Raw genomic sequence first — 20,014 nt, 5'->3', positions numbered from 1 at the left:
TTGTAGAGGGTCGCTGGGACTGTAAGAAAACAGTCAGGGTGTCCAAGATACCCCACCCCAAAACCCTGAAAAGTAGGAGTAAAGTACACCTACTGCCCCAAAAGAGCACATTAGTCCTGATAGGGGGATTCTCCAAGAACGACAAACACCAGCAGTGCACTGAAAACGGATTCCTGGACCAGAGGACCTACAAAGCAAGGGGACCAAGTCCAATAGTAGCGATAGTGTCCAGGGGGGGCAGGAGCCCAGAAAACCCCGGATGAAGGTGCAAGTAAGCTGCCTGTGGATAGAAGAAGCTTGGGGTTCTGCAGGAAAGAAGAGGATTAGGAACTTCTCCTTTGGAGGGAAAATGTCCCACGTCGCAATGAAGCCTACAGAGGTGATCCCACGCAGAAATCCTGCAAACAAGCCTTTCTAGCTGCAAGGGTTGCGGTGGAGGTTTTAGGGTGCTGCTGAGGACCAAGAAGGACCAAAATGTCGCCACTTGGAGGAGGAGACAGAGGGGGCACTCAGCAACTCAGAGAGCTCTCACAGAAGCAGGCAGCACCTGCAGAAGTATCCCAAAAGGCACTTAGAGGATTAGTGAACTGGAGTCCACGCAAAGTTACAAAGGAGGGTCCCACGATGTCGGAGGCCAACTCAGCAGGTTGTGCTCTGCAGGACGGAGTGCTGGGTAGCCAGGCTAGGCTGTGCACAAAGGAAATCCTGGAAGAGTGCACAGGAGCCGGAGCAGCTGCAAATCACGCAGTACACAGGTTTGCAGTCTAGCATGGGGAGGAAAGGACTTACCTCCACCAAACTTGGACTGAAGAGTCACTGGACTGTGGGAGTCACTTGGACAGAGTTGCTGTGTTCCAGGGACCACGCTCGACAGGATGAGAGGGGACCCAGAGTACCAGTGATGCAGTCTTTTGGTGCCTGCATTAGCAGGGGGAAGATTCCGTCGACCCACAGTAGATTTCTTCGGAGCTTCTGGTGCAGGGTGAAGGCAGGCTACCCCCAGAGCATGCACCACCTGGAAACAGTTGAGAAAGCCAGCAGAATTAGGCGCTGCAATGTTGCTGGTAGTCGTCTTGCTACTTTGTTGCGGTTTTCAAGGCGTCCTGGAGCAGTCATCGGTCGATCCTTGGTAGAAGTCGAAGAGGGAGATGCAGAGGAACTCTGGCGAGCTCTTGCATTTATTATCTGAAGAATTCCCCAAAGCAGAGACCCTAAATAGCAAGAAAAGGAGGTTTGGCTACCAAGAAAGGAGGATTGGCTACCAAGAAAGGTAAGAGCCTATCAGAGGGGGTCGCTGACGTCACCTGCTGGCACTGGCCACTCAGAGCAGTCCAGTGTGCCCCCAACACCTCTGTTTCCAAGATGGCAGAGACCTGGGACACACTGGAGGAGCTCTGGGCACCTGCCCTGGGAGGTACTGGTCAAGGGAGGGGTCACACCATTTTCCTTTGTCCAGTTTCATGCCAGAGCAGGGCTGGGGGATCCCTGAACCGGTGTAGACTGGCTTATGCAGAGATGGGCATCCTCTGTGCGTCCCATCAAAGCATTTCCAGAGGCTGGGTGAGGCTACTCCTCCCCAGCCCTTCACACCTATTTCCAAAGGGAGAGGGTGTAACACCCTCTCTCAGAGGAAATCCTTTGTTCTGCCTTCCTGGGACAGGGCTGCCTGGACCCCAGGAGGGCAGAAATCTGTCTGAGGGGTTGGCAGCAGCAGCAGCTGCAGTAGAAACCCCGGAAAGGCAGTTTGGCAGTACCCGGGTTCTGTGCTAGAGACCTGGGGGATCATGGAATTGTCCCCCCAATACCAGAATGGTATTGGGGTGACAATTCCATGGTCTTAGACATGTTACATGACCATGTTCGGAGTTACCGTTGTGTTGCTATACATAGCTAGTGACCTATGTATAGTGCACGTGAGTAATGGTGTCCCCACACTCAAAAAGTCCGGGGAATTTGCCCTAAACGATGTGGGTGCACCTTAGCTAGTGCCAGGGTGCCCACACACTAAGTAAATTGGCACCCAACCTTCACTAACTGAAGGTTGGACATATAGGTGACTTATAAGTTACTTACGTGCAGTGGTAAATGGCTGTGAAATAACGTGGATGTTATTTCACTAAGGCTGCACTAGCAGGCCTGTGTAAGAATTGTCAGAGCTCCCAATGGGTGGCAAAAGAAATGCTGCAGCCCACAGGGATCTCCTGGAACCAAAATACCCTGGGTACCTCAGTACCATATACAAGGGGATTATATGGGTGTACCAGTATGCCATTGTGAATTGGTGAATTTAGTCACTAGCCTGTTAGTGACAAATTTGGAAAGCAGAGAGAGAATAACCACTGAGGTTCTGGTTAGCAGAGCCTCAGTGAGACAGTTAGGCATCACACAGGGAACACATACAGGGCACATACTATGAGCACTAGGGCCCTGCCTGGCAGAGTCCCAGTGACTCAAGGACTAAAACAACATACATACAATGAAATATGGGGGTAACATGCCAGGCAAGATGGTACTTTCCTACAACCCCCCCCCCCAAACGAAGGACAATAAGACTAGCCATGACCTGATAAGCCTTCATTGTCTAAGTGGAATTATCTGGTGAGTCTATCTGCACTGCAGTTGGTACTCCCAGGTCTATGTTCCACTGTATAGTCCATTCCCTGTAGAGATATGAACCACCTCAACAATTTAGGGTTTTCACCTTTCATTTGTTTTAGCCAAAGTAGAAGTTTGTGGTCTGTCTGAACAATAAAGTGAGTGCCAAACAGGTATGGCCTCAACTTTTTCAGTGCCCAGACCACAGCAAAGGCCTCCCTCTCTATGCAGACCAACGCTGTTCTCTAGGGGTCAACCTTCTGCTGATAAAAGCAACTGGTTGATCCTGGCCCTCGGAATTCAGTTGTGATAAGACTGCCCCTACCCCTAATTCAGATGCATCAGTTTGAACAATGAATTTCTTGGAGTAACATGGGCTTTTTAGGACAGGTGCAGAGCACGTGCCCTGTTTGAGCTCCTCAAAAGCTTTCTGACAGCTAGCTGTCCATAACACCTTCTTAGGCATTTTCTTACTTGTGAGATCATTAAGATGGGCTGCTATGGAGCCATAATTTTTAATGAATCTCCTGTAATACCCTGTGAGGCCTAAAAAGGCTCTCACCTGGGTCTGAGGTGTAGGGGGAACCCAATCTATGATTGGATTTTCCCCTGTAGTGGTGCAATCTGTTCCCCACCTACCAGGTTGCCGAGATAAGCCACTTTCCCCTGCCCTATCAGGCACTTTGAGGCCTTGATAGTGAGGCCTGCCTTTTGCAGGGCCTCCAAAACTTTCCAAAGGTGGACCAGGTGCTCATCCCAGGTTGAGCTAAAGACAGCAATATCATCAAGATATGCTGCACTGAAAGCTTCCAACCCTTGCAGGACTGTGTTCACCAACCTATGAAAAGTGTCAGGTGCATTTTTCAAACCAAAGGGCATTACTGTGAATTGGTAGTGCCCTCCTATAGTAGAAAATGCAGTCTTTGGTTTAGCATCTTCTGCCAATGTGATCTGCCAATACCCTGCAGTCAGATCAAAAGTACTAAGATACTTGGCAGAAGCCAGTGTATCAATGAGCTCATCTGCCCTGGGTATAGGGTGAGCATCAGTTTTTGTTACCTGATTAAGACCTCTGTAGTCTGCACAAAACCTCATCTCCCTCTTTCCATCTTTGGTGTGAGGTGTTGGTACAAGCACCACTGGGCTAGCCCATGGGCTTTCAGAAGGTTCAATCACTCCCAGATAAACACGTTTTCTGCACCTCTTGTTTAATGCAGTCTCTGACATGGTGAGGCTGCCTATAAATTTAACTTTTGACAGGCAGGCTGTTTTCAGTATCAATTGTGTGTTCACACCAGGATGTTGTACCTGGTACAATTGAAAAGAGGTCAGAAAATTGTCCTAGGAGATTGATGCAGTTGTCTTTCTGTTCTGCAGTCAGACAATCTGCTAAAACTACTCCCTCCACTAAGGCATCTGCTTCAGTGGTGGAAAAGAGATCAGGGAGAGGGTCACTCTCTTCTTCCTGTCCCTCATCTGTTGCCATGAGCAGGGTGGGATCAGCCCTGTCATAGTAGGGTTTCAGGTGGTTGACTTGAATCAACCTAAGGGGACTCCGGGCACTGCCCAGGTCTACCAAATAGGTAACCTCACCCTTTTTCTCAACAATTAGATGGGGTGCCCTCCATTTGTCTTGGAGTGCTCTTGGGGCCACAGGCTCCAATACCCACACCTTCTGTCCTGGTTGATACTGGATCAGAACAGCCTTCTGGTCATGCCATTGCTTTTGCAGCTCCTAACTGGCCTGAAGGTTTTTACTGGCCTTTTTCATGTACTCAGCCATTCTGGATCTTAGGCCAAGTACATAATCCACTATGTCCTGTTTAGGAGCTTTTAAAGGTTGTTCCCAACCCTCCTTCACAAGAGTGAGTGGACCTTTTACAGGGCTCCCAAAGAGGAGTTCAAAGGGGCTGAAGCCCACTCCTTTCTAGGGTACCTCCCTGTAAGCAAAAAGGAGGCAAGGTAACAGGACATCCCATCTCCTCCGGAGTTTTTCAGGGAGTCCCATCATCATACCTTTGAGAGTTTTATTAAACCTCTCTACCAGTCCATTAGTCTGTGGATGGTAAGGAGTGGTGAACTTGTAGGTAACACCACACTCCTTCCACATTGCTTTTAAGGATGCAGACATGAAGTTGCTACCCCTGTCTGATACCACCTCTTTAGGGAAACCCACCCTGGAATAGATTCCCAGTAGGGCCTTTGCCACTGCAGGAGCTGTAGTGGTCCTTAGAGGAATTGCTTCAGGATATCTTGTGGCATGGTCCACAACCACCAAGATAAACCTATTGCCTGAAGCAGTAGGAGGGTCAAGGGGGCCAACTATGTGGACCGCTACCCTCTCAAAGGGCACCGCAACCACAGGAAGTAGAATTAGAGGGGCCTGTGGAGTGCCACCAGTCTTGCCACTGACTTGGCATGTCACACAAGACTTAGAAAAATCTTTGGTGTCCTCTGACATCCTAGGCAAGTGAAACAAGAGGACAAGTCTTTCCCAAGTTTTAATCTGGCCCAAATGCCCAACCAAAGGAAGGTCATGTGCAAGAGTTAGGATAAACTCTCTGTACTGCAGGGGAATGACCAATCTTCTGGCTTCTCCAGGTTTTGGGTCACTTGCCTCTGTATACAAGAGGTTATCCTCCCAGTATACTCTATGGCTGTCACTGACATCCCCATTTTGCTGTTTGACAGCTTGCTGTCTGAGACCCTCTAATGTGGGACAGGTTTGCTGTGCCACACTCAGCTCTTCCCTGGCAGGCCCCCCTCCACCCAAAAGCTCAGTGGTGTCTGCTGCCAGATGATCTGGTGAAGGTTCTGCACAGGGAGAAAATTCCTCTTCCTCAGAAGGGGAATCATCTGTAGATGGAGGGATAGTGGGTAGGGATTTACCCTTGCTACCCCTAGCTTTAGGGAGCACTTGGTCCATTGTTCCAGGATCCAAGTTACCCTGTCCTTTTTGCTTTTTGGCCTGAGCCCTGGTTAAAGCAAAAATATGCCCAGCAATGCCCAGCATTGCTGCATGAGCCTCCAACTCCACTTCTGCCCAAGCTGATGTCTCTAAATCATTCCCTAGTAGACAGTCTACAGGTAAATCTGAGGCAACCACAACTTTCTTTGGACCAGTAACCCCCCCCCAGTTGAGATTTACAACAGCCATGGGGTGGCTAAGAGTGTTGTTATGAGCTTCTGTCACATGGTACTGCTGACCAAGTAGGTGTTGTTCAGGGTGGACCAGTTTTTCTATGACAATAGTTACACTAGCTTCTGTGTACCTGTAGGCCTGAACCTCAACACCATTTATTAGGGGAAGTTGCTTGTACTTATCCATATTAAGGGGACAAGCAACCAAGGTGGCCGAACCAATGGCACCTTCAGAGACTAAATTAGCCTCTGTGGTCTCCCTAACAAGACCAACCCCAACTACATTGCCAATAGTGAGCCCAACTACACCCTTGGATTGGCTATTAGTAGATTTCCCACCACCAGTGCTATTACTAGGGGCACTAGAATTTGCAGCAGGGGTTGTGGTGGTGGGAGGTTTGGTGTTTTTCTTTGGACAACTGGAATCAGTTGCCCAATGGCCTTTGACTTTATACAATTAACACCAAGGCTTTTTAGGTTGATTATTGGAAGAGGATTTGGACCCACCACCCCCAGAGGATTTTTGTGGGCCTGATAAAGACTCAGTATGTTTACTTTTGTCCCCACCCTTGTCAGAAGACTTACCATCCTTCTTCGTGCCATCCTTGTCACTCCCTGTATGAACGTTTCTGTTCACCCTTGTTCTGACCCACTTGTCTGCCTTTTTTCCCTATTCTTGGGGAGAGGTCAGATCTGAGTCCACTAGGTGTTGGTGCAACAAGTCAGACCACACAGTTGTTCAGAATATCCTCTCTCAGAATAAGATTATACAGGCTTTCGTAGTAAGATACCTTACTGCCATGTAACCACCCTTCCAAGGCCTTCACTGAACAGTCCACAAAGTCGGTCCAGTCTTGAGAGGACTCTTTTCTGGTGTCTCTGAAGTTAATCCTGTATTGTTCAGTGGTTAAGCCAAATCCATCCAAGTGTGCATCCTTCAATACTGTGTAGCTGTTAGCTTCACTTTTCCTAAAAGCAAGGAGCCTATCCCTACCCTTTCCAGTGAAAGATAGCCACAAACTAGCAGCACACTGCCTTTGAGGGACCAACTGTACCATACAGGCCCTCTCAAGTGCAGCAAACCACTTGTTGATGTCATCCCCCTCCTTGTCAGGGGGGACTATCTTGTGCAGATTCATGGAATCATGCTCTCTAACAGGATTACTATCAGGAATACTGCTGCTGCCACCATGGGGTCCAAACCCCAATGTCTGTCTCTCCTTCTCCAGGTCTAGGGATTCCCTGTCTAGAGCCAGCTGTTACTGTTTAAGCTTCAGTCTGGTCTCTTCAAACCTCAACGTTTTGAGTTCCCTTTCTAACAAGTTATCCTCAGGGTGGGTGGGTTGGGAATGCTTTGACACAGATGACAAATTGGAAACTTCAGAGGGGGACCTGTCCCTAACTGTCTGGACCCTGGTAACCTGGCCTCTAGGAATAAAGGATGCCCTACTGTGATGGAAACCTCTATCACTACCATCATTACTAGGTGCCCTGCTAAGGGGCAGACCCTGTTCAGAACCCTCTTCACGCTTTTCAGGCAACTCTTCTGAGTCAGACTGGGAAGTTTCTACATGTTCTAACCTCTCATTTGATGGGCCAGCTTGGTTTTGGTCATCTACAACAAGCATGTTAAACAGAAACTCTTTTGTAGGTTTCTTTCCTATAACAAAACTTCTATCTAAGCAGAGACTCCTTAAGCTCCAATGTAGGAGGCTGGCATGGCTTGTATTGGGTACCAAAGGTACTTTTACCTTGTGCCAGGTCCAGTTATCCCTTATTAGTGGAATAGAGGTGTTTCTAGCAGCTTAGGCTGATAGAAGGTAGCTATAGAAAAGCAGCTTAGGCTGAACTAGGAGACATGCAAAACTCCTACTATACCACTTATATCATATGCACAATATCATAAGAAAACACAATACACAGTTACTAAAAATAAAGGTACTTTATTGTTATGACAATATGCCACAAGTATCTCAGTGAGTACCCTCAGTAAGAAGGTAAGTAATATACACAAGTTATCTGTACACAAACCAAAATAGGTAAGTAAGAGTCAGAAAAGTAATGCAAACAGTGTACAATTACAATAGGTTGCATTAGGCAGACATAGGTCTAGGGGCAACACAAACCATATACTCCAAAAGTGGAATGCGAATCACGAGTGGACCCCAGACCTATGAGAGCTTGTAGAGGGTCGCTGGGACTGTAAGAAAACAGTCAGGGTGTCCAAGATATCCCACCCCAAGACCCTGAAAAGTAGGAGTAAAGTATACCTACTACCCCAAAAGAGCAAAATAGTCGTGATAGGGGGATTCTCCAAGAACGACAAACACCAGCAGTGCACTGAAAATGGATTCCTGGACCTGAGGACCTGCAAAGCAAGGGGACCAAGTCCAATTGTAACGATAGTGTCCAGTGGGACAGGAGCCCAGAAAACCCCGGATGAAGGTGCAAGGAAGCTGCCTCCGGATGGAAGAAGCTTCTGCAGGAAAGAAGACGATTAGGAACTTCCACTTTGGAGGGAAGATGTCCCACGTCGCGATGAAGCTTTCATAGGTGTTCCCACGCACAAATACTGCAAACAAGCCTTGCTAGCTGCAAAGGTTGCTGTAGAGGTTTTTGGGTGCTGCTGAGGACCAGGATGGACCAGGATGTCGCCACTTGGAGGAGGAGACAGAGGGGGCGATCAGCAACTCAGAGAGCCCTCACAGAAGCAGGCAGCTCCCGCAGAAGTACTTAGAAGATTAGTGAACCAGAGTCCACCCGAAGTTACAAAGGTGGGTCCCACGACGTGTGCTGGGGACGCAGGCTAGGCTGTGCACGAAGGAAATCCTGGAAGAGTGCATAGGAGCCAGAGCAGCCGCAAATCACGCAGTACACAGGTTTGCAGTCTAGCGTGGGGAGGCAAGGACTTACCTCCACCAAACTTGGACTTAATGTAGGAAAGTACCATCTTGCCTGGCATGTTACCCCCATTTTTCACTGTATATATGTTGTTTTAGTTGTATGTGTCACTGGGACCCTGCCAGCCAGAGCCTCAGTGCTCATAAGTGTGCCTGAAAGTGTTACCTGTGTTATGACTAACTGTCTCACTGAGGCTCTGCTATCCAGAGCCTAACAGGCTAGTGACCAATTTTACCAATTCACATTGGCATACTGGAACACCCTTATAATTCCCTAGTATATGGTACTGAGGTACCCAGGGTATTGGGGTTCCAGGAGATCCCTAGGGGCTGCAGCATTTCTTTTGCCACCCATAGGGAGCTCTGACAATTCTTACACAAGCCTGCCACTGCAGCCTGAGTGAAATAACGTCCACGTTATTTCACAGCCATTTACCACTGCACTTAAGTAACTTATAAGTCACCTATATGTCTAACCTTTACCTGGTAAAGGTTAGGTGCAAAGTTACTTAGTGTGTGTGCACCCTGGCACTAGCCAAGGTGCCCCCACATTGTTCAGGGCAAATTCCCCAGACTTTGTGAGTGCGGGGACACCATTACACGCGTGCACTTCACATAGGTCACTACCTATGTGTAGCTTCACAATGGTAACTCCGAATATGGCCATGTAACGTCTAAGATCATGGAATTGCCCCCTCTATGCCATCCTGGCATTGTTGGTACGATCCCATGATCCCACGGGTCTGTAGCACAGACCCTGGTACTGCCAAACTGCCTTTTCAGGGGTTTCACTGCAGCTGCTGCTGCTGCCAACCCCTCAGACAGGTTTCTGCCCTCCTGGGGTCCAGCCAGGCTTGGCCCAGGATGGCAGAACAAAGGACTTCCTCAGAGAGAGGGTGTTACACCCTCTCCCTTTGGAAAAAGGTGTTAAGGCAGGGGAGGAGTAGCCTCCCCCAGCCTCTGGAAATGCTTTCATGGGCACAGATGGTGCCCATTTCTGCATAAGCCAGTCTACACCGGTTCAGGGACCCCTCAGCCCTGCTCTGGCGCGAAACTGGACAAAGGGAAGGGAGTGACCACTCCCCTGACCTGCACCTCCCCTGGGAGGTGCCCAGAGCTCCTCCAGTGTGCTTCAGACCTCTGCCATCTTGGAAACAGAGGTGCTGCTGGCACACTGGACTTCTCTGAGTGGCAAGGGCCACCAGGTGATGTCAGAGACTCCTTCTGATAGGCTCCTTCAGGTGTTGCTAGCCTATCCTCTCTCCTAAGTAGCCAAACCCTATTTTCTGGGTCTCTGCTTTGGGGAATTCCTTAGATAACGAATGCAAGAGCTCATCAGAGTTCCTCTGCATCTCTCTCTTCACCTTCTGTCAAGGAATCAACTGCTGACCGCGCTGGAAGCCTGCAAAACTGCAACAAAGTAGCGAAGACGACTACTGCAACTCTGTAACGCTGATCCTGCCGCCTTCTCGACTGTTTTCCTGGTGGTGCATGCTGTGGGGGTGGTCTGCCTCCTCTCTGCACTAGAAGCTCCGAAGAAATCTCCCGTGGGTCGACGGAATCGCCCCCCTGCAACCGCAGGTACCAAAGAACTGCATCACCGGTCCCCTGGGTCTCCTCTGAGCACGACGAACAAGGTCCCTTGAATCCAGCAACTCTGTCCAAGTGACTCCCACAGTCCAGTGACTCTTCAGTCCAAGCTTGCTGGAGGTAAGTCCTTGCCTCCCCACGCCAGACTGCATTGCTGGGAACCGCGTCTTTTGCAGCTACTCCGGCCTCTGTGCACTTCTGGCAGAAATCCTTTGTGCACAGCCAAGCCTGGGCTCACGGCACTCTAACCTGCATTGCACGACTTTCTAAGTTGTCTTCCGACGGCGTGGGACTCCTTTGTGCAACTTCGGGTGAGCACCGTTTCACTCCTCTTTGTAGTGCCTGTTCTGGCACTTCTGCGGGTGCTGCCTGCTTTTGAGTGGGCTCCTTGTCTTGCTCGACGCCCCCTCTGTCCCCAGACGCAATTGGCGACATCCTGGTCCCTCCTGGGCCACAGCAGCATCCAAAAACCCTAACTGCACAATTTGCAGCTAGCAAGGCTTGTTGGCAGTCATTGTTCAGGAAAACACTTCTGCACAACTCTCCTCGGCGTGTGGAATCAATCCTCCAAAGGGTAAGTCTCTAGCCCTTGTCGTTCCTGCAGAATCCTCAGCTTCTACTGTCCAGTAGCAGCTTCTTTGCACCCACAGCTGGCATTTCCTGGGCATCTGCCCATCTCCGACTTGCTTGTGACTTTTGGACTTGGTCCCCTTGTTCCACAGGTACCCTCGTTTGGAAATCCATTGTTGTTGCATTGCTGGTTTGTGTCTTTCCTGCAGAATTCCCCTATCACAACTTCTATGTCCTTTGGGGAACTTTAGTGCACTTTGCACTCACTTTTCAGGGTCTTGTGGTGGGCTATATTTCTAACCCTCACTGTTTTCTTACAGTCCCAGCGACCCTCTACAAGGTCACATAGGTTTGGGGTCCATTCGTGGTTCGCATTCCACTTTTGGAGTATATGGTTTGTTTTTCCCCTATCCCTATGTGTCCCCTTTGCCTCCTATTGTAACTATACATTGTTTGCACTGTTTTCTAAGACTATACTGCATATTTTTGGTATTGTGTACATATATCTTGTGTATATTTGCTATCCTCATACTGAGGGTACACTCTGAGATACTTTGGCATATTGTCATAAAAATAAAGTACCTTTATTTTTAGTATATCTGTGTATTGTGTTTTCATATGATATTGTGCAAGTGACACTAGTGGTACTGTAGGAGCTTCACTCGTCTCCTAGTTCAGCCTAAGCTGCTCTGCTAAGCTACCATTATCTATCAGCCTAAGCTGCTAGACACCCTATACACTAATAAGGGATACCTGTGCCTGGTGCAAGGTGTAAGTACCCCTTGGTACTCACTACAAGCCAGTCCAGCCTCCTACACTGAAGAGTCACTGGACTGTGGGAATCACTTGGACAGAGTTGCTGTGTTCCAGGGACCACGCTCGTCAGGATGAGAGGGGACCTGAAGTCTTTTGGTGCCTGCGTTAGCAGGGGGGGTGATTCCGTCGACCCACAGGAGATTTCTTCTGAGCTTCTGGTGCAGGGTGAAGGCAGGCTACCCCCAGAGCATGCACCAACTGGAAACAGACAAGAAAGCCGGCAGGATTAGGCACTACAATGTTGCTGGTAGTCATCTTTCAGGTATCCTGGAGCAGTCAGCGGTCGATCCTTGGTAGAAGTCGAAGAGGGAGATGCAGAGGAACTCTGGTGAGCTCTTGCATTCGTTATCTGAAGAATTCCCCAAAGCAGAGACCCTAAATAGCCAGAAAAGGAGGTTTGGCTACCAAGAAAGGAGGATTGGCTACCAAGAAAGGTAAGAGCCTATCAGAGGGGGTCTCTGACGTCACCTGCTGGCACTGGCCACTCAGAGCAGTCCAGTGTGCCCCCAACACCTCTGTTTCCAAGATGGTAGAGGTCTGGGACATACTAGAGGAGCTCTGGGCACCTCCCCTGGGAGGTACTGGTCAGGGGAGTGGTCACTCCCCTTTCCTTTGTCCAGTTTTGCGCCAGAGCAGGGCTGGGGGATCCCTGAGCCGGTGTAGACTGGCTAAAGCAGAGATGGGCACCATCTGTGCCCATCAAAGCATTTCCAGAGGCTGGGGGAGGTTACTCCTCCCCAGCCCTTCACACCTATTTCCAAAGGGAGAGGGTGTAACACCCTCTTTCAGCGGAACTCCTTTGTTCTGCCTTCCCGGGCCAGGGCTGCCTGGACCCCAGGAGGGCAGAAACCTGTCTGAGGCGTTGGCAGCAGCAGCAGCTGCAGTGGAAACCCCGGAAAGGTAGTTTGGCGGTACCCGGGTTCTGTGCTAGAGACCCGGGGGATCATGGAATTGTCCCCCCAATACCAGAATGGTATTGAGGTGACAATTCCATGATCTTAGACATGTTACATGGCCATGTTCGGAGTTACCATTGTGACGCTATACATAGGTAGTGACCTATGTATAGTGCACGCGTATAATGGTGTCCCCGCACTCACAAAGTCCGGGGAATTTGCCCTGAACAATGTGGGAGCACCTTGGCTAGTGCCAGGGTGCCCACACACTAAGTAACTTAGCACCCAACCTTTACCAGGTAAAGGTTAGACATATAGGTGACTTATAAGTTACTTAAGTGCAGTGGTAAATGGCTGTGAAATAACGTGGACGTTATTTCACTCAGGCTGCACTGGCAGGCCTGTGTAAGAATTGTCAGATCTCCCTATGGGTGGCACAAGAAATGCTGCAGCCCATAGGGATCTCCTCGAACCCCAAACCCCTGGGTACCTCAGTACCATATACAAGGGAATTATAAGGGTGTTCCAATATGCCAATGTAAAATTGGTGAAATTGGTCACTAGCCTGTTAGTGACAATTTGGATAGAAATGAGAGAACATAACCACTGAGGTTCTGGATAGCAGAGCCTTAGTGAGACAGTTAGTCATAACACAGGTAACACATACAGGGCACACTTATGAGCACTGGGGCCCTGGTTGGCAGGGTCCCAGTGACACATACAACTAAAACAACATATATACAGTGAAATATGGCGGTAACATGCCAGGCAATATGGTACTTTCCTACAACTTGGTCCCCTTCCTTTAAAATATCTTTCTCTGAAGTCCTTTTGGTTGGTTGGGGAAAAAACTGTTACTTTCCTCTTTTCTCCTGGTCGTAGGGGGGCATTCTAGGAATTACATTTGAGATGTTGTAGTTCCTCTAGCTCCCCTCTACGGATTCCACTTCCTTGTGTGGGGGCCAGACCTTCGCATTCCACTTACTTAGAATATGGCTTTGTCCTCCCCAGGCCTTCAGTTTTGTATATTGCTTTTCACTGTTTTCTATTGCTATTTATGCAAATTTCTGATTGCTGAAGTACATATATTTGGTTCTTTACTTACATCCTGTTGGAGTATTGCCTATCTACTGTTTTAGTGTTGGTGTTACTATACTACCTATTTTTTTGTATCGCTGTGTGGTTCTTTAATGTGTATAAGTGCTGTGTGACTACAGTGGTATTGCATAAACTTTGCATGTCTCTTAGATAAATCTTGGCTGCTCATTCACAGCTACCTCTAGAGAGCCCTGGCTTCCTAGACACTGCCTACACTTCACTAATAGGGGATACCTCGACATGGTATAAGGCGATAATACCACAGGTACTCACCACACACCAGGCCAGCTTCCTACAGAGCCTACCCTAAGCTACCCTCACTGGCTCATCATGTGGGCAGCAATTCTGTGTGTTGTGAGTCAGCAGTCCTTCTCAGTGTCTGCCTGCTCCAACAGGCAGACAGGGTGACATTGGTGCTGCCTTCCAGGGCCCAGGGGTGGGTCCTGGGCCCTTCATGCCTCCTCATTGGGAAAAGTGATGGCACTTCACCCTAAATTATAGTACACGGGGACGGGGATGGGGTCTTGGCCCCTGCGAAGAGAACCCCTTTGGGGAGGGGGGCCAGCGGGTGAGTTGGTAATATGTGGAGAGGGCCCCATGCACTCCCTCGCTCCCAAGAAAATAAATCAAGCTTTCTTGCACCAACTCCCGGGCCATGGACCAACCTGTGAAAATGTATTGGATCTGTGGCGGAGCCCCACATGATCGGTGGAAGAGAAGGTCAAAGGTCACCAAGATTTAAAATGCAATAACTCAGGCCCCAGTGCCCTAATTTGGATAATCCTGGGCTCATTTCACTCTTGGTGGTGATCTCTCCAAGAGGTGCAGTTGCTACAACTCTCCTCACCTCCAGAGCCGTGCAGCCCTTCAAAATCTAATTCTCCTGGCTCCCTGCACCAGTTCTCCTTCATGTTTTTGTAGATGGGCACAGAAAGGTGCAGTCTTCCCCTAGCTGATCCTCAGTGCAATTTAGAGGGCCAGCCTCACTGGTCCTTGGGGAGACCCACTGTTCCTGGGGTCAACTGGACAGAGTCCTGGGTCCTGAGTAGGGGGTTAGGGGTATACTCCTTTCACTCCATGGCAGTTCCAAGATCCAGCAGCTCAGTTCTTGGAAAATCCGCAGACAAGAAGCGAGTCTTACCTGTGTGCAAGAGTTTTTAAAGAGGAAGGTACGCACACCTAACCAATCCTGGGGTGCCACATCACCTCTCCACCCCATCACAATCCTCCTCCACAGGCATATTGGGACATTTCACATTTTCAACATCAAGGAGCCACTGGTCACATCAGCTCCTGTGGCCTCAGCCCCACCCCACGCTAACATTAGTGCCAGGGACTTGCACGATAGAATTTCAAAGGCAGCCCCCAGTGGTTTGGCTCCAGTTATCTTGGTACTCTCCTTTGTTCCATGTACGTGGGCAGGCCCATCCCTGGTGCAGCATGACAGCTGGATGATTGATACTGGTCATTCCGCCCTACCACTTGCCTCTTCAGGAGCCTGGGGCGGCCTTTGTTCCTACTGCTGGAGAAAATGTAATTACTGGACCCAGCAGGGTGACAACAGACCTGGGCTCTGTTACTGAGCTGAACTGTGACAATATGAAATCTCTGAATGATCCACAAGATTTACAGTTATCATTTTGGAAGTGGCAAATTTGATTTTCTCACTCAGGTTACACTCTAATTCAAGATGGCTATTGTCTCTGCAGGCCAAGGAGGAGGGAAACTACACTCTAAGGCAGTCCCTCCCTTTGTGTGTAATGGGGTGTCAATATAGTTAAAACAGTAAAGCACACTGTCATTCCCTAATAGTGTACACTGCTCTCATGAGACCTAACCCAGGTGAATTCCTATCCCTGCAGAGTTCTCATTGCGCCAAGCTACCTGTGCACTGTTACGAGGCTGGGCATGGCAGTATTCTCCCATGTGTAGCCCGCACACATGTACACATTAGTGTGCACCCGTGTTCACGTGTTACCAGCCAAGTGTCCCTTACCCTTGCTGCATCACAGCAGCATTATCTTAAAAGGCAGACACTGGTGGTAAACATCTGTAGTCCATTTACTGTGTGATTTCCATGGGAGAGACACCATTAAAGAGGCTCATCCAGAGTAATAAGTCCAAAAAAATGGTGATCAACAGAAGCCAAAAATCCGGGCGTACTGCTGGGGCAGAACCCATTCCAACAGTTACTGGTGCTCAAGGATGTTCAGCTTTTGGTTAATGCATGTCATTTTTACCACTCACTCTCAGTCACACATTTCTTTTTTATTGATTCCATTAATATTTGCAAGCCTATGTGACTATTGTATGCTCACTCATTATTGTGGAAGTTTCTGGAGATAGTACAATTCTTTACTTTTATACATAACTTTGGCCATTAATAAAAGAAACAGTGACAATGTTATGATACAAGTGCCATTTCTATCATAAATGAGAAATATGTTTTCGCTTTTAGACATGGAAAACTGCCTGCAGTGCTCAGATGACCAGTGGCCCAATAAGCGGAAGGACGGCTGCATCCAGAAGGATCTGGTTTATCTTTCATATACTGATAGCCTTGGTGCCAGTTTAGTCTCCATATCTATTTGTTGCTCCATAATCACAGCTGGAGTGTTGGGAATCTTTCTTAAATACTGGGACACGCCATTAGTCAGAGCTAATAACCGACAACTCAGCTACACCCTTCTTGTCTCCCTAATGTTAGCCTTTATCTGCTCCCTCCTGTTCACTGGACGCCCTACACCATTGACCTGTTTGACCCAACAAGGTGCATTTGGGATTATTTTTACTGTTGCTGTCTCTTGTGTATTGGCAAAAACCATTACTGTTGTCATTGCCTTCAATGCCACAAAGCCAGGGAGCAGGTTAGGCAGCTGGCTGGGACCTCGGGTATCTGCCTCTATGGTCATCCTGTGCACAATGGGTGAAGTAGTTATTTGTGCCACTTGGCTGCTCACCTCTCCACCCCATCCAGGCACTGACACACAGTCTGAAACCGGCAAGATGATCTTGCTGTGTGCCCAGGGCTCTACCACTGCCTTCTACAGTGTACTTGGTTACATGGGCCTATTGGCCTTTATGAGCTTTATTGTGGCCTTCCTGGCCAGGGACCTGCCTGATAGATTCAATGAGGCAAAATTCATCACATTCAGCATGCTAGTGTTCTGCACTGTCTGGGTGTCTTTTATCCCAGCCTACCTCAGCACCAAAGGCAAATACATGGTAGGAGTGGAGATCTTTGCTATGTTGGCTTCCAGCACTGGGCTGCTTGGCTGTATATTTATTCCTAAGTGTTACATCATTCTGCTCAGGCCTGATTTAAACACGAGAAAGTCTAGTGGATAGGAGCAATTTATAGTCAGAAACATTGTTTTAATGTGCCTTTTAAAACTGCTGGGTATGAGACACATCTCATCTTTTCAAAGACGTGTTGTTAGCTCTTTAAAATACTGTGTATATCAAAGTTTGAGTTTATATGCAGAGTGAATGTTACAAGTCCCATAAGTAAAACAATTGATATGTGTTTGAATATTCCTACATTACCAAAATTAATTTCAAATTCTTCAATGTGTTTTCATCACTATTTTACTATTTCACTATCAAAATGCTTGTGATTCCTACTGCCAATACATTTAAGACCTTGCTTTACTTAGAACTCAATATTATTATCCTGAAGTGTGTATGGCTTACAGTTTGCCATTTACAGTGGAGGTTGAGATGTGGTGACCCCTCCCCCCAGTAGGAAGTCATAAACTGATCACACTAAAATAAGCTAGTGTGGTGGCTCTCAGACCAGTGGCAGCTAAAACACAATGAGGGTGGAGGAGCAGGGTGGGGTATAAAAAAATAAATACATTAAACAAAAAAAACATACCATTTCCATAAGGAGAGACGATTCCATCTCTACTTTGTTTTCTTCTCTTCCCTGACTCCCAGAAGCACACAGGCTCTCAGTCTCCCCTAACCCAATCATGACGCTGCTGTCACCAGCATGACAGCAGTGTTGTGATTGGTCTAAGTGGCCGGGTTCGGCACTCAGACACGGAATGGAGCCTGTGCTTGTTCTCCTTCCAGCTGTGCAAGACAACTGGGTGGAGAAATGCTAATTGTGCATGATCGTTTGGCCGAACGAACACAGATGACCAAACGGTCATGCACACTTATAGTGCACTCCACTCCTCCACCAGCCCTCCTTCAGACCAGCCCAGACCCACCCTAACCTGGCTATAGAGGAAAAATAAAATTATAATAACAATGCGTTATCATTTTAGTTGAGACCGCTGAGACCCTCCGGTCTATTCTGGCAGTATCTGTTTTTTTCCATTCCTTAAAGTTTGGATGTTCCCAAGATTACCCCCATCTACTATATATCTGTGGCATGCCAGGAGGAAATCCCAAGAAACATTGAAAAATGGCAAGATGCTTCTGAGATATTGTGAGTTTAATGAGCTATTTTAGCTTTATAGGAGGTGTATTCAAATATTCTTTATTTTTGCTGGTTCTTTTCATTCACATTCTCCATTTTCCTTCACTATATTTCAAGAATTGTAGCTTCTGTTCCCTGAAATGTTGTATCCAATTTGAACAGACCAGCCTTGTGGGGGACTTAGTGATGATGTGATGCTGAGAGGACACCCGCTGCAAAGGCTTTGAATTTTGAACTGCTTTACAGTCATCTGATGGCCCAAGAGAAGGGTAGCACAGTTTTGACTGGGCGGAGTCTAGTGTAAATGTATTTTGGACTCTAATGAAAAATGAAATTGATAAAAAAAACAAGGTACTTAACTTCAGTGATGTTTCTTTAGGTAGACATGACTGATCTGGCAGATTCCACCCTTGAACATTATTCCCAACACCACAAAGGAGCCAGGAATTTATATTCATACCATGTAACACTCTTAATTTTTCTTTCTGTAAAACCAATACAAAGATAAAAACCATCACATGAGGACGATGACTCACACATAGTCCCCTACCACACTGTTAATCTTCTGGACCGCTGAAACCACCCATAATTGAATTATGTTTTCTGTTCTCCTATGTTGCCTTATATAACCATTTTTGTTTCTGAAAAAACAATAAATAGTTTTAAACTTGGAACCAGAAATTTGTTCTGTAGTATATATTCACCGGTGGAAAATAGCACTGAGAAATGTTGTCTGAGGTGTCAACAGGGCAGAATGATTCTGAGAAATGTATGTACGTTCCTCAAGGAAAAGTAGTTGGGTCCATGTAAAAGTCTTTGGGATAATGGCCTTTAAAGAGAACTCAGTATAAACAGTCCCACAATTGTTTTCATTATATTTTTCATAATTGGATGTTTGATTACCACATATGTGTTATACTATCGTAGTTTGACTCTTGCTGTCGGCAAGGCTGCTGGTTTAAGGATGACAGTACTTGTGTTTGTAGGCGACTATGCCAATCCTACAACAAAATGCAACTGTCATCCCAACCCTCCCAGCTCACTAGCAGTACCTCACCAAAAACCCCAACAGTAAAAGGTGATTTGTGGCAGCATTTATGCATGGACTCAAGAGTGTGACATCTCAGGGAGTGTCGTGGTTAAACGGAGATTACTCCTTTCTCATGTTGAACAACATGTCTCAATCAATACATTGGTAATGAAAGTTTTGCAGTAAAGTTTCAATAGGTTTTATTTAGCAAAAGTGCAATCTGCGATAAATTGCATGGGCTGCAATGATCAGGATAATGAATAATGCAAGAAACAGAATTGTAAAGACAAGAGTCATTAATACAAAGACCCCCACCATCTTGCAGTAACATGAAATGACACAAAATATGTAATATGTCCTAATACCCTAATGTCGTGTGCCTAATCTCTAACCTAAAAGAGAGCTAGGTGTGTTAAACCTAATCTTCATATGCCATGTCCCTGAGAAGAGCCCTCCAACCCTTGTTATTTTGCAATGAGGACTCTAGCTCATACTCCGTAGGGACATGAAGACAAGGTCAATGTCAAGGTGACGTGTGGCATCGATAGCAGCAATGGCATCTGGTCGGAATCCCTCTGACTATCTGTTTAAAATGAGGTGCATTTATACAGATCTGCCCAGGCCCCTGACGTAGGTCTGTTTCCAAACAATAGATAACAAGGCATGCTTGGGACGGTAATTTATGTAAACAATTCCCTCGAAAGCGTGAAGTGGGAAAGTACCTAATGTGAACACCTACAATTTGTTTATCTTTGTCGCTAGATATTGACGCCTTAGCACGGTGGCACTGATAACATAAAACTAAAACATAGGCCTTAGCTAAAACAAGGCAGCCATCTTAAGAGCAAGCTAAGTAGGGTGAAACTCATTAGGTGACGGGGGCAAAAGTCTACAAGCAAAAGGCTAAGCTAACTCCTGTTTCCCATTAAAGCAAACTAGAATTCACTAC

The 20,014-nt window shown here is 47.4% G+C and overlaps 1 protein-coding gene across 1 annotated transcript in view; it reads left to right on the top strand.

Moving 5' to 3' along the window:
- Positions 1–16,985, top strand: part of LOC138274036 (vomeronasal type-2 receptor 26-like) — a 100,533-nt gene extending 83,548 nt beyond the window's left edge. Inside the window, exon 4 of the mRNA XM_069218928.1 lies at positions 16,065–16,985. Within this exon, the coding sequence (XP_069075029.1) occupies positions 16,065–16,954 (890 nt within the window). The 3' untranslated portion in view covers positions 16,955–16,985. The remainder of the gene's footprint in view (positions 1–16,064) is intronic.
- The last annotated feature ends 3,029 nt before the right edge of the window (positions 16,986–20,014 follow it).

This window comes from Pleurodeles waltl, unplaced genomic scaffold (genome assembly GCF_031143425.1).
Source record: "Pleurodeles waltl isolate 20211129_DDA unplaced genomic scaffold, aPleWal1.hap1.20221129 scaffold_139, whole genome shotgun sequence".
Classification (NCBI taxonomy): domain Eukaryota; kingdom Metazoa; phylum Chordata; class Amphibia; order Caudata; family Salamandridae; genus Pleurodeles; species Pleurodeles waltl.
The sequence above is the reverse complement of the archived record's forward strand: the minus strand, read 5'-3'. Positions and strand labels throughout refer to the sequence as shown.